The following is a 14771-nucleotide window of genomic DNA, read 5'->3' on the forward strand; positions in this document are numbered from 1 at the left end:
TCGGATGTTTTTTAAAGCCATTAAATTTATTTTAAGATGAACATAATATATGATTAATCAATATATATATATATATATATATATATATATATTATAGTATAAAGTTGTCAATAGATTTTAGAAGCAATCGTCAAACATAATGAAAAACTATTAAATTTGATCACTACGCGACTCAACAAAGAAACCTTATTTACAATTAAAATGCTCTCCACGAGGAAAACAAAGAAAAAAATTGATCTATTTTAAAAATAAAAATACAGGAAGATGAAAATACCGTTGATCAAAATGTGTAGGCAAGACAAGCACAAGTAAAGAACCATCCTATGAAAAAGGTCAATTTTGATGCTATGGCCAATGAAGAAAATCAAAATATTTATGCCAATGTCTAAATCCATCAACTATACATTTTTTTTTTCCAAGTCGTGGGGTATCTAAAAAGTTCATGAAGAAGAAAGGTATATGTCCATGGATTGCATAAACCCTATGCATTCATAGTAACCTGAAATAGTTTAATCAGATCATAATAAGAGACTAAATAAGGTTCTATTAACGTTATCACGAAGTAACTTGATACTTACAAAAAGCTTAATGTCATCCAGTGCCAAAAGTCCCCTAGAACAAGCATCAAACCTAGTGAATCATTCTACGGCTCTTGAACATGAGAAAAAAATTCATAGTAACCTGAAATAGTTTAATCAGATCATAATAAGAGACTAAATAAGGTTCTATTAACGTTATCACGAAGTAACTTGATACTTAAAAAGCTTAATGTCATCCAGTGCCAAGTCCCCTAGAACAAGCATCAAACCTAGTGAAAAATTCTCCGGCTCTTGAACATGAGAAAAAAATAAAACAAATTATTGTATCACCCTATGAAAGTGAGAGGCCGCCCTAATAATCCAAGTATCCAACATATTCTCCTCTTTGACTGTTACAGAGATCATTGATACAATAAATGAAGACGTAGTATGCATAAAATAAAAAGGTGTTACTCACACTTTTCAAAGAATGGTGATATATGTGGACCACCATTATGGAAGTTGAAGAACATTGGAGCTTAAACTTTTTTAGGTTTCTAGATTGTGTTGGGCTTGCCTACTTTTTGATTATGAGTTTTTCATCTACTTTTTTTGTCTTAAAAAGCTGAGTTATTCAGTATTTTCCTTATGAAGAGCATTGTGATTGTTAAATAAGGTCTTGATGAGTAATGTACTGATCAAAATCAGTACATTTTTTAGTATGAGGTAAAACATTGCTCATAAAATATATTCACTTCATAGTACTAAACCTTCAAAGTTGCCACATTTCATTTTTTTGCCTTACTTGACATGTTATCAAGATATGATCAACAAAAAACATTTTCATAGCTTTGTGTTGTCCTTAAAAGCATTTTGGAGTAGAAAACTTCAAACTAAGTGTTTCATCGCCATCTCAACCTCAACATCAACTTTGAGGGATGTTGTTACTTGCTCTAGTGATGCTGCCTCTGTAAGAGGCTCTCTGAACTTATAGATATCGCTGTTTGTGATCTGAAGCAACTTTACAATAAAACTAACTACTTCATAATTCCCACTTTCTTAATTCTATCCAGGAGTTCCTCATTAGGAGTTCAATCTTGCTCATTACCATTGCCATCAATTTCATTGGTGCGGTCAGCTACCCTACAACTTCGGTCTCTCATTAACCAAAGTGTTGACTTTGGCGGTACCGTCATCACTAGCAATGATGACTTCATCGACAACTTCTCCGACAACCTCTAAAATAGGGCTTCTCAATGTTGCCAAGTTGATCCTCCTCTACTTGGAGACTTCACAACCTCCCATTTAAATCAATTCACGTGCCTGGAGGTTCCATTCCATTAGTTTTAGGATGATAGAAATCAAATTGAAGGCCAACTCTAAGAAGTGCTGAACTCTAAGAACTTGTTGATCTTTGATATAAAAGAAGACTCGCGCTCCCATTGTCTTCGAAGGATTGTTAACCTTCATTGAACACTACCCAGAAGATCCTCAAGTGCCATCATTTGAGAGCATGTTCATGTGACAACTTTATTTCTCTAAGGAGCTTCTCACCAACCACCTCCTCGGGGCTAAGGACTTCAATAGCCACTTGCTAGGTGGAAGGTCCTGCTCCTACCACCACTCCTAACACTAGCTTCTTCCATTGGTGCAGTCCCCACCATTAGTGGTGGCATTTATGTAATATGGATGCCTGGGTAGCCATTACAACCCCACATATTTTAACCTCTCTAAATCTCCCCATAAACTTTATAGTACAACAGAACATGTGAGAAGATCAGACTTCTCATCTTGCAAGAACACAAATTAATAAAAAAATAAAATTAATAAATCAAAGAAAAACAAATGATGAACAAGTAATAAAAATTATTAAAGCTAGAATTCAACTATCCATTGATAGGTTTTGGCGAAGGCGGGTTTACCAATTATCATCTTTTTGAAGATCCGGATGACTTTCAAATCCAACGTTCTAGATCACCGGTGCCAAATTGAATTATTTGTATTCATTATGCTACTCTTCTCGTCTTCTCCTAACAAATATGAAAATGGCATAATTGATGCATATCCATATTTGTCTATTTTAGGTTTAATAAAATCAATACAAGAAAAAACATCGGTTCAATGAATCATTGATTTTCCTAATCTTCTCAAATTCTCCCAAGGAACATTAGAATGGAGGAATTAATGTATAGCTATAGTATCATAGGCTAGTCTAAATATGCTAAAAAACTAAATCTAGTTTAGCAAGTCACTGACAATGAACTAACTCGAAACTTGCCAACCTTGAAGTTGCCTGGAACTACAACTCATCAAGTTGCCCTAGCGATGAAATATATTTAATAGTCATATTTAGATACAAAACTCACCAAAATGACTCGTAAAATCATTGCTCCTCAAAGCTAATTGTACATAAAATTTAACTAATCATCCAAAATAATTATCTACAACTAAGAGTTAGTGGCAAAAGAGCTTGTCAAGGCAATTTACACTCAATTTAGAACTCACTCAAAGTTTTAACATAGTGTACAGCTGTTTGCAAGACTTACCCAATACACAAACAACTATATAGTCCGCTCACGTACTTACACCATCATCATGTAGCTCGTCCTGTAATGCCAACCCTAGCCCTCATCTAGAAATATGAGGTCACTAGTCAGATGAGCATGAAGTAATCATATAGTTTTGGCCAAAGTTTTGTCCCATGAAAATATTTCTAGATACCATGACATATTATTTCTCACATATCATTCCCTAAGCTAGTTTTGCTTGCCCTTTTCGCACACGGTTCAACTGAGCGTACATTATCATTCCCTAAGCTAGTTTTGCTTGCCCTTTTCGCAAACGGTTCAACTGAGCGTACATTAAAACATTTAAGAAAACTTCCGAGCTTTATTCTACTTTCTTGGACTTGATCCATATCTATAGTGAAGTATTGATACTTTTCACAGACAACATTGCATCTAACAAGGCCTTCAACATTTTTGTATTCATGGCAAACATGTCAAATACATACCCAAATAAATAAAAGAAATCAAGTAGGACCTAATGAATATCCTCCTTTTGAATTAGATCCTAGGAAGCATAGGACTTAGATTGGTACTCATACTAATAACCAATCCCCATCAGATATTGATAAAAATATTAAATATATTTTATTTCTTAAATCTAAAGCAACAAATAATTTAAATGCCATGTCGAGGAATCAGTGAGTTATACCTAACATATTGAATATATGCTTGATTCGGAACCAAGCAGATCAATAATGATCCAACAAAAGTGACACGTTACTTGAAATTTCGGTAATAATCAACTAAAGCATTACTACTTTGTTGATCTTAGTATCATTGTATCTATCTGATGCATTACAAGTCCTCAAAATATCTAGCTCACTACTAAACATTAATCATTCTAAGCCTTGACCATTAATTTGCTTTTTTTGGTATTTGTTGGAGAGACAATGATTATGGTGAAAATGAGGATGCTAAGATGAATCTTCAGTAAAATTATGAATGATATAGCAAGCAAATACTATATTGGAGGGTTGATGGTATTATCCTAAATTAAGATGTGAAAGTTAAAAAAAGAGTTGGGTACTTTGGGAATGTCCAACAGAGGTAGCAGATGCAAGTAATAATATAGTTAAGGTTGATGAGAAAAGACTGAAAAAAGGATAGAAACAAAAGTATCATAACTAGAAGTTGGGTAAAAAAGTGAAAATTTGAATCAATACCCCATGCGGCACTCACAGAAATGAACTAGAGTATTCATAAAGCGGAAAACAAATATTGTAGACGCAATTAGAGCTTGATGGGAAGGTACCGAAGGGATTGCAGCGTGGACTCTAGCAATACACTCGCGGTTAGAGCTTAATGGGAAGGCAACGACGGAATTGCGACTTGACTTTTGGCATGTTAGGATGCAAGCCAGCAAATTCACAAATTGATCAAAAGGGAAAGTTGAGCGCAGAGGCAAGAGAGTCAATTGATTGCGAGAGATACCAGAGGTTGGTAGGTCGACTCATCTATCTGAGTCACACTCATCCCGACATATCATTTACAGTAAGCGTAGTGAGTCGCTACATGCATAATCTAAGGAAGTGTCACATAGATGTTCTGTATCACATTTTGATATACCTAAAAAATGCACCATAAAAGGGGTTGCGCTGATGACAGGAGATCCACATCTGGATACTGCATGTTTGTAGAGGATAACCTGGTCTCTTGGCAGGGTAAGAAATAGCAAGTAGTAACAAGGTCAATAGAGGAGGCAGAATATAGGGTCATGACCTTAGGAGTTGCCGAGAAGATGTGGCTAAGAACCTTATTGGTAAAGCTTAAGGTGGACCAAGGAGCACAAATGAAGTTGTGGTGCGACAACAAGTCAACACTCAACATTGCCAACAACCCGGTGCAACACGATAGAACCAAACACGTGGAGATTGATAGGTTCTTCATCAAGGAACAACTGAATAATGGACTATTGGAGCTATGTCATGTAGCCACTAGAGAGCAAGTGGCTGACTGTCTCACAAATGGGCTTAGCTCATTAGATTTGTCTAAGTTATGTGATAAGATGGGTTCAGTGGATATCTTTCGCCCATCTTGAGGGGGAGTATTGATATTTGTATCTAGTTTAAAGTCCTGATTGTAAATAGGAAATTCAAAAGATGTTTAGGAATTTATTTATAAAAGGTTGTGAAGTCCTATATAAGCCAATGTGTTTAATCAATAGAACAAGATTTCAAGAGCAATTATTTCTTTATACACTGTATGTAGTAGCCACAAAAGCAATACACAATCAAGGGCCTTAAAAAAATGCATGATTAATCAAGACCATCTAAAAGTTTAATTTCTATAGATGGGAGTACCTCAATAAAATCAGATACCGTTTGCCCTATGCTGGAGGCATTGATGTTTAGCTCCAATTTTTCAAGCTCTGCTTGAAGCTCGGCCTCTATTTCACTGAGTGCCTCTGGGTTCTCCCCAGCTTTAATGATTTGTTCATCCATTTTCGGTGCAGCAACATTCCAATTTGAATTTTGAAAATTGTCGATGGATTTGTCGAGCTTATAATGTCCAGGTTCTTTGTTTCCATCAGTTTCATTACCTATCTCCTTCACAGTCAACAAATCTTTCATCTCAAGCTCTTCATGTAAATCTTGAACAAGGTTTTTATTGTCATTTAACATCTTCTTTAACTTCTCTACTTCAATTTTATTTGAGAGACTAGAGGATGTAACCCCTATAGCGATCCCTAGTAAGAAAAGCAACATTCCATCAAATGAACCTGCAGAAAATTAGCAAGCACACAAACAGAACGCCAGGTTAGACTTGATAATGATATTGGCATGATAGAAAGTTAAAAGAGAAAAAATGCAATTTTTATGTATGATAAAAAGTATGAGAAAAAGTTGACTTCTATGATGTAAATAAAATGTGTGATGCACAAAAGGGACTAGGTTTACATGTAATGAGAATTTAGGTAAACAGCCTCAAGATGCACGGTTACAACAATTCATGCAATTTAACATATTAACTTCAAAGGCAATGTAAAACTTTTCCCAATCAACATAAAACATTTACAGAAGATATATAAAGGCTACCATGAGGATCAGTCTATTTTAAAGCATGAAAATGACCTAAATTTCTGATTGAATATCAAACAGCATCCTTATTGTTTATATCAGCACTAGATTAAGGAATGAATAACGAAGAGAAAAATGACCCGTAAGGACGATGCTCCTACTCAAGTTTTCAACACAATAACCACAAAACAATTTCAAATTAAACTACATAAGTATGTTATAAATGTTGCATTATATAGATGAGCATCCCCACTATATGAGTTGACCTGATCATTGAGCAGGCCGTGCTATAGCTGGCCAAGTGTTTTGATGTTGTCCCTGGACTCGGCTACGCCCCTTTAAGGCCAAATACTACAGCCATACCAGGCCCATCATCGAAATGGGTATGCTAGCATGGCTTTTCTCTTTCATTCCCTTTCATACAACTTATGTACAAATCACACCTCCCCATTTTCTTTTACCCGGTTGATCTGCTCTTCCCAACACACGACTCCTTTCACTTCAAAGTTGCTAAAACACACACACTTCATATAATCAATCTTCTCTGGCACTTGATTTTTGGAGACAGATTATTAGGAGAGCAATTTTCCCACACCACCAAAAATAGAAGTATGCTACTTGTAATAAATTAAGTTCTTAAATAAACATTTAACCATAAGTTTAAAAATTTTACAATATAATATTTAAAAGACTATTTGTAGCAGTGAATTCCTCTTTAAAACATTAAATTTATGGAATATGAATAGACATACCACTCAATTCTTATGTATTTACATATAGAACACCTAAATTTTAATTTTTAAATACATAACATCTTGCCCATACATGAAAAGATGTATTTCACCTTTTAAAAGTTAAAATGGTGATACTTTTTATGTGCATGAAAGGTTTATGTGATATATATGTAAAAAAGCAAAGTTTAGGAGCCAAATATGTAAATACATAAGAATTGGGTGAAATGTATGTAAATGCCCCTTTTATAAGTTTGTTTTATTTTATTTTACTCATATTTAATTCGCTCAATTACTTTAAATTTCTACGTTGTTCCCTTCTCTATTGCTCTTCTCTATTTTTTTATTTTTATTTTTTTTATGTTCCCTTCTCTATTGCTCTTTTCTTTTTTTTTTTCTTTTTTTTTGTTCTTATCTAATGTTCTACTGATGATTCTTTTAGATAATCCTATTTTGAGCTTTTTGATATGCTAAACCTGTTTTATTCAAAAGTGAATACTGATGACAATCTGGAAGGAATATCTTTCATGAATATAAGATAGAAATGGAACACAAGCTTATACAAAACAGCATAAATAATAAAAATTTCCAGCTATGCAGGATTACATGACTTTTGAGTTAGACTGGCTCTGGCCACAATTTGGCTAAAATAACACAATCATCCCTAGCTCAAGCAATATTTAGGCCCAAGCCATAAACCCAAGTTTTTTTTTTCGAATCTCAGATAAATATATGGTGGCTTGAATAGCCCATTGAGCTACCCAATTATTGATCAGGTTTAATTTTGAGTTGGCTTCACAAATCCTCATCCATCCATCAAGTACAACAGTAAGTGTTCAAACTATTTTGTGTTTTTTTTTTTTTGTATAATTTCAATAATTGTCACTTTCACTACTAATTTTATTTATAGTAGTTAAACACTAATTTTATTTACATGCTTTATTGGCGTGTCTTCTGCCCTTCATAATATATGCCCAAACTACAACAATTTACTTTCCGCAACCTTATCTTCAATGAAAGCTAGTCCCATTGCTCTCAATCTTTCCTTCTCAATGTTGCCACACATGCAGCTTGGAATTCTCATTATGTCACACTCAGCTTCCCTATCAATTAATTCTTTATTTCCCAACGCCTATATGAATACAACATAGCCAACACAACTGAAATTTCATAAAATTTAATTGAATGCCTCTATGTAACAAATCAAAATGATACAATCCCGAATACATAAAAGATAAACACCTACAATTTGAGAGAGAGAGTCAATTTTTCTCAAAACCTAGCCCTAAGACTTAAAACAACTATCACACATAACATAACCCTAACCTAAACATATTGAGTTTTGTTTATACCACACAATAATAACTAACAAATGACTAAATTGCCATTTTAGACTCGCGTCTAACATAAGTTTTCAAATTATTTGGCGGATGACAACGTAGGCGCGGGTATAACATTACCACCCAAAAAAATCCCATTAATCTCAAAGTGAAAGAAAAGAAATTAATGTTAGATTAAGTCGTATGACTCCCATGTGACATCATAATCTGGAAATCTTTTCCATTTAATCAACACTTCTTTCTCACCTGTCGATTCCTAGCACACCTTTTTTAACTCAAGTGGCTCCAAGAAAACTTCTATATCCTTATCCTCTCCCATTTAATCAACACTTCTTTCTCACCTGTCGATTCCTAAGAAAACTTCTATATCCTTATCCTCTCCCAGGAAGTGTTTGATGCATAAAACATGATATATTTGTGTAACCATGTTCTTATTGTGCATAATTATCCCAACATTCAATCACTTACAACAACAATAGATTATGTACAGATGATCCATCATCCATACTCCGCGCGTATGGATGACCGTCGTAATATTCTCTCCAAAAATTGAGCTAACAACAACGAAAATAACTAATTTAAAAGGGATAATTGCATACATAGCACCGGATACATAACTATCTACAAAATCTAATGCCCATGTAAAATTTTGAACTATCGAATCAATGTATTTACGCATGCTACCATTAAACCATTGAGAACTTGATAAAAATAAAAAATATGGGTTGATGAATTTTGATATTTCAGTGAGAATTAGAAAAAAAGGGGACAATTCCATGCAGGGTACCCAAAACATTGCTATTTACAAATCAAGCATCCTCTTTCATCTATTTTTCAATTTCTCACTCAAATATCAAAGGTCATGATCAAACCCCAGCCCATATTTTTTATTTTTATCAAATTCACAATGGTTTGATCAAATGCTTATGGCAAGCCTCATGATCTTGGAGCCTCACAAAGCATCTTGACAATATTTAATAAGATAAAATTCCATCCGCACAAGTGAGCACGGACAACAATATCCATATCCTGAACAGTTGTTCTATCTAGTCAGCCTTCTCAGTCCTCCAATGCCTTAATTCTTTAAACACTTGCGCAGGGTGGACCCAAGTACGGTCCAAAGGGGCAATTCATCCCGCCCCACCTCCCTCAAATTCAGATTTTTACCTATATGAGAGGGCAATTTGGTTTTTTGTCCTTCCTTAAATATTAGTTTTGCCCCTCCTGAAATATCACTTTGCCCTACGTTGCCCTAGCCCCTCCCACATTGGGTCCCCAGATGGCGCAAGGGAGGCGGCCCCCCCCCCCCCCTCCTCTATTTAAATATCACTTCCACCTCTGCACCTGTGGTTCCATTGAACCCAAAAAAAGTTGAAGAAACCCCCAGTCATCTACTGCTCCAATTTAAAATGGAAGCACATATTTATATATTGAAATCGAGTTAACAAGTTCTCATCATTATTTGCAAAGCTCCATTTTGCCTGAACCATAGCAAGATTTGGATTTCCATTGAAGTGAGTAACTGCTTTCTCAAGAAAATCTAGGCTTGGTTGAAAATCAACATCAAACATAGCTACAAATTCGTAGTTCTTCACATAGTCACAACTCACAGCGGATTTGAGGTTTCATGCCTTAATTCCCGATCGAGATAAACGATGCCTGTAGACAATATTTTTTTCATTTTTAACTCCATTTGGAAACCTCAACTTGAATTAAGAGATGGGTTCTCTCATCATCTGAGTCATCCATAACTTGGATCAAGATCCTATTGTTTCTCGAATCAAGTTGACAGCCATTAGTAATCGATTGCTCGTATCTTCTAATATTTGTTGTGTTGGTCATTATGTCCCTCTTTAATGACTTCTTGGCACCTGGACCTTTCCCCTTTCATCTACCACATCTCAAGTAGACGACAATAAAAGAGCTAGTCGAACACTGAAACCAGAAGTGTTGGATGCGATTGAGATAAATACAAGCCATACTTCTGATATTCTTAGCAGAGCATTGGATGGCAAGCTTGTGGAGAAAAGCAAATTGAAGGAGAAGAAGGAAGTGAGTTATGTTCCAGATGAGAAGGACAAGAAGATTTTAGGGAAGAGCTTTTTGTTGTTCTTTTCCTGCTTGTAGAGGAATTTCAACGCCGTCAGGAAGAAGATCCAGATGCAGCGGAAAGATTGCAGGAAGGAGTTCTGGCGGCTAGGGCCTGCAGGGAAAGGAAGTGTTTAGAGCTTGTAGGGAGTGGGTTCTAGCAGCTAGGTCCTGCAAGGAGAGGAAGTTTCCGGCGTCTAGAGCATGCAGGGAGAGGAAGTTCCTTGCGGAAAAACTAAAAAGAGGAGGCAGAGGAAGAGCCTGCAGCACTGCAAAGATTGTCAGCTACAGGGAATAAGGAGCTTCTGGAAACAGGAGACTCTAGCGTTTGTTTCAAAGCTCTGATACGATGTTGAAATTTAGAATGATATGAAAAATTTTTATTTATATGAAAAAATGATATAAATAACTCTTACATGAATCCTAATATAAGAAATACAATAAAAAAGAAATAACAAAAAATGAAGATATAACATCTAATATCTACAATTATTCAATTCATATTAAATGTTTTGGAGATAAAAGAAACAACATAAAATAGGAAAGAAAATAAACCAAATCCAATAAAATAAGTCTAAAATAGAAAATAAAATATTTTTATATTAGGAAATAAATCCAATCTCATAACTTCTAACAGGAATAAATTATTTCCTAATATAATTCTAACACACAAAATAAGACATTTCCCTTTCGAGTTTTTTCATCAATTTCCACACAAAATCAAGTATATAAAACTCATAAACTCAATTCCCTAAAATCACCACAACCCCAATATCTCCTTATTCTTGAATAGAGCAAAAGTACTTCTCTAATCATTTATGTCATCTTAGTCTATAAACTTTTTTAAAAAAACCTTCTTAACCAAACTACTCTAATAACACCCATGACCATTTAAATTTCCTCTAATATCTCATTTGGGCCCAAACATTAACAGTTGTACAAATCTTCATCATAGCTAACTTCACTACCCTCTTTGCCAAACTTAATAACTTCATTACAATCCTTGTAAATTATTATATTATTTCCTTCTTTGCACTCCTTAAAAGCGCGTTTATTTTTCTTAATAAGCTCTTTTTTTAATCTCGTTACTCCACCAACAAACTCCTTATATATGATAATGTTCTTTTGGATAACAGTTTTAAAATTAAACTAGCATCTTATCCTAAATTAAGTTTGGCTTAATTACAAAACCTTAATTTGCACATTTTAACAACCCATCTTGAAAATTTAACCTTTCGTGCTCCACTATTTTATCCCAAGGAAATTAGAAACCTCCCAACTTTTAAGTTCTCACTTTTATCCACCAAATTTCAAACAAATATTCCATAACTACATTGAAAATCTCACACAGAACCTACAAGTACATTTAAATCACCCTGAATAATTTCCTTGTTCTTCAAGCATGAATGGTCATAGTGCATTATTTTTCCCAATATTGATTTTTCAAATTAACTTCAAAACTAATGTGAAAAACAAAAGCACTGATGGCATTTATAATGATTTTGCTATTCATATAATTAATAGAAACCACCCCATTAATAACCCTATTCAGGCCAAACATTTATTTAATTATTTTTAACATTCTATACACTATTATCGTACCTTTTCCTTTTATTAAGCCTCTACACATACAATAACTTGCAGTTTTTCCAAGAGCCTTGAATTTCTTCCCTTTCCATTCAGCTTCCTACAAACAAATTTGAGTATCCAACATTTAAATTATTTTACGGACATTTACATACATGCCACACATATGACACAATTCTTACGTATTTACACATCTACACCTAAATTTTCATATTTACATTTATAACACTTGAGGTGTTAGATATGTAAATGCATAAGAATTATGTGGTATCCATGTAAATTTCTAATTAATTTAATATTTACTGCATTAAGCATTCAATGCACAATGTTTTAAAAAAAAAACAAAATATATCCAATAGAAGAAACTATCCTTCATGGTTCCTAAGACATATGACCTCTATCCTTATCTATAATTCCCTCCATGTCCTATATGGTGCATTGATGCCAAATAAAAATTTTCAGTAAAATCAACTCAGCTGATAACCACATATCTCCAAGTAAATTTACCAAAAAAAATAACATGTAATTAAGCAAAAAGGAGAAACTGGAATTCATACCTAGCGCATCAGAAATCTTGCATAATTTTTGGGAGCTAACAGTATGTAGGGTGCCTGGCTTGGTTTCTTTACTCCTTATTTCTGCTTTTCTCAAAGTTTGTGGTGGAAGATGAGGAACACCTATCACTGTTATCAATTTGTCACTAACCTGGTCACATATTTCATCAAAAGACTCTTTTTTCTCAGACGATATGCTAGGGCTAACTTCATTTTCCTGTAGATTTTCAGGCTGTTCTACTAAAGAATCAACTTTTATTCTTCTTGTTTCTCTGCTGCTCGGTATAGGATGAGATAATCTCTCATCTTTTACATGTGATACAGGATGAAAGTTAAAAGTGTATTCTTCCACCTCAACTTTTTCACTACAAAGATGAGGCACAAAGATATTCCCATCAGAAGTTACAGGCCTAAAATTACATCTATCTTGCCTTTTTCTGGAACCAATCCAATTACTACTAGGGTTAATTCTTCTCGGAGAACCATTAGAAAATCCCCAATCAAAACTCCAGCCAACAGAGTCCTCTTTCCTCTTCAAGCATTTCGCCCTTTTGAAAATCCATGGCTGCAAACTCAACAACGAACCATTGTCCCTCACAAATTCTTCACCCAAAACTTCACTGTAAATCCCACTAGTAGAAGCCATCTCCTCTCTCCATGAAGATATATCTGAAGAACTTCTCATCAACTTAGTATGTATCTTTTCCGCATCAGAAGTAACGCCATTTTCAGCTTGTCCCACAAAGAACCTGCGAAAAGGGCAATCTCCAGCCTGCAATTTCTTCTGATCAACGCCCTTATCCATCAAATTCATTACGAATCACCTCTTCCAGAAAGAATACTTAATCTGTATATATGATCACCTACAACTTCTCCAACTTCCCTCTGAACAATAAGAGCGCCAATGCAAGTTCACAACAATGGCTACCCAAAAAACATGAATTATCACAAAAACAGTCATTTACTTAAACAAATCCCTTCTCCTGCTCCAATTACATCCCTGGAAGATTTCAGGAAACCTAAAACACCCGGTTCCCCAGCATCAGAAATCCGAACCGATGGAACTACTCCCCCATTCAAAGACATATCACGCAAGACTCTAAACCAGAAACAAACCCTAACATTCCGATTCAACTAGTTTCAATACCGTAAAATCCGACGAAAACGCAGAAAGAACGACACTCTTGGAGAACAAAGCCGCATTAAACAGAATGAGAAACCAAAAAACGATAAGAGTAAAACCACATCGAACTCAGCGAGCCACTCAGCTTAACCCATGGCCGCAAGAAGATCGGAGCAATCAACCTGCTCTCCCTCTTATCTCCATCGAAGAACAGAAGGAAAGCCCCAGAGCAGAGCTGGATATCACGAATTCCTGATCCGAACGCTATAATTTGAAAATAAACTATTTTAATACGCATATTATATTTTAATAATCAGATTCTCCGTTAATTTTTTAAACCAGAAAAATAAAAAATGTAGGCGATGGACTCATTCCTATTTTTTTTAAATAACACCTTTTCTTCAATAATTTTATAACTAGTTGCAAATGTCCCCAACATATCTTAAATGTACATTTTGAAGAGGATGCGAAAATATCAAATATTTTAGTTTTCATGTCATTTTAAAAAAAAAATCAAATATTTGTTTTGAATTTTGGTGCTTATGGGGCAATCAATACATCAAAATCCATCTTCCCATATTAATTTGCACAATCATCTTATATGGGAGTTGATTGGTGGGCAGTATTTGGAGTGCATTGCATTCATAATGCCGAGGTTTTGAAAATTCTATTAGTTGTTGGGAGGAAATCAAAATTCAATGTAAAATAGCGTTGTATTTGAAATTCAGTCATTAGTTCATTATCTCTGAATTCAGAATTTGTTTGATTTGGCTGAATTTTAAAACTATAATTGGGATTAAAATGTTGTCTGTCACCCCAGAGGTTTGATGTCAGTGCCCTCTGAACGTAGTAAGCACAGAAACTTTTGGGATCTTAGGTGTAAAGTACGGTCTTCATTGCTGACACCCTTTTAAAGTAGTCGTTATTTTGTATGGTTTATAGTCTCTACTATCTTCGTTATTGAAACGCTTAACAGAGTTTGTTTTGGGCGTTTGCTTGTTAAGCAACGGGTGCTCATTATATTAGGCAGGCCATTGGTCAGGATATCAGACAAGGCTCCCATATCTTAAAATAATAGATTACCGTTATTGAAACGCTTAACAGAGTTTGTTTTGGGCGCTTGGTGGTTAAGCAACGGGCGCTCATTATACCAAGCCGGCCATTAGTCAGGATATCAGACAAGGCTCCCATATCTTAAAAAAATATATTATCTTTGTCGTTTAAATAGTAAGACTTAACACAATTT

General features: G+C 34.8%; 1 protein-coding gene across 2 annotated transcripts in view; it reads right to left on the reverse strand.

Moving 5' to 3' along the window:
• Positions 1-13665, reverse strand: part of LOC110019583 — a gene marked incomplete at its 5' end in the record, with an annotated part of 15554 nt that extends 1889 nt beyond the window's left edge. For both annotated transcript variants that reach the window (XM_020717312.1, XM_020717311.1), the window contains 2 exon segments: positions 5386-5804; positions 12406-13665. In XM_020717312.1, coding sequence (XP_020572971.1) covers positions 5386-5804; positions 12406-13216 — 1230 coding nt within the window.
• Positions 13666-14771: the final 1106 nt, after the last annotated feature.

This window comes from Phalaenopsis equestris, unplaced genomic scaffold, assembly GCF_001263595.1.
Source record: "Phalaenopsis equestris unplaced genomic scaffold, ASM126359v1 Scaffold000061, whole genome shotgun sequence".
Lineage (NCBI taxonomy): Eukaryota > Viridiplantae > Streptophyta > Magnoliopsida > Asparagales > Orchidaceae > Phalaenopsis > Phalaenopsis equestris.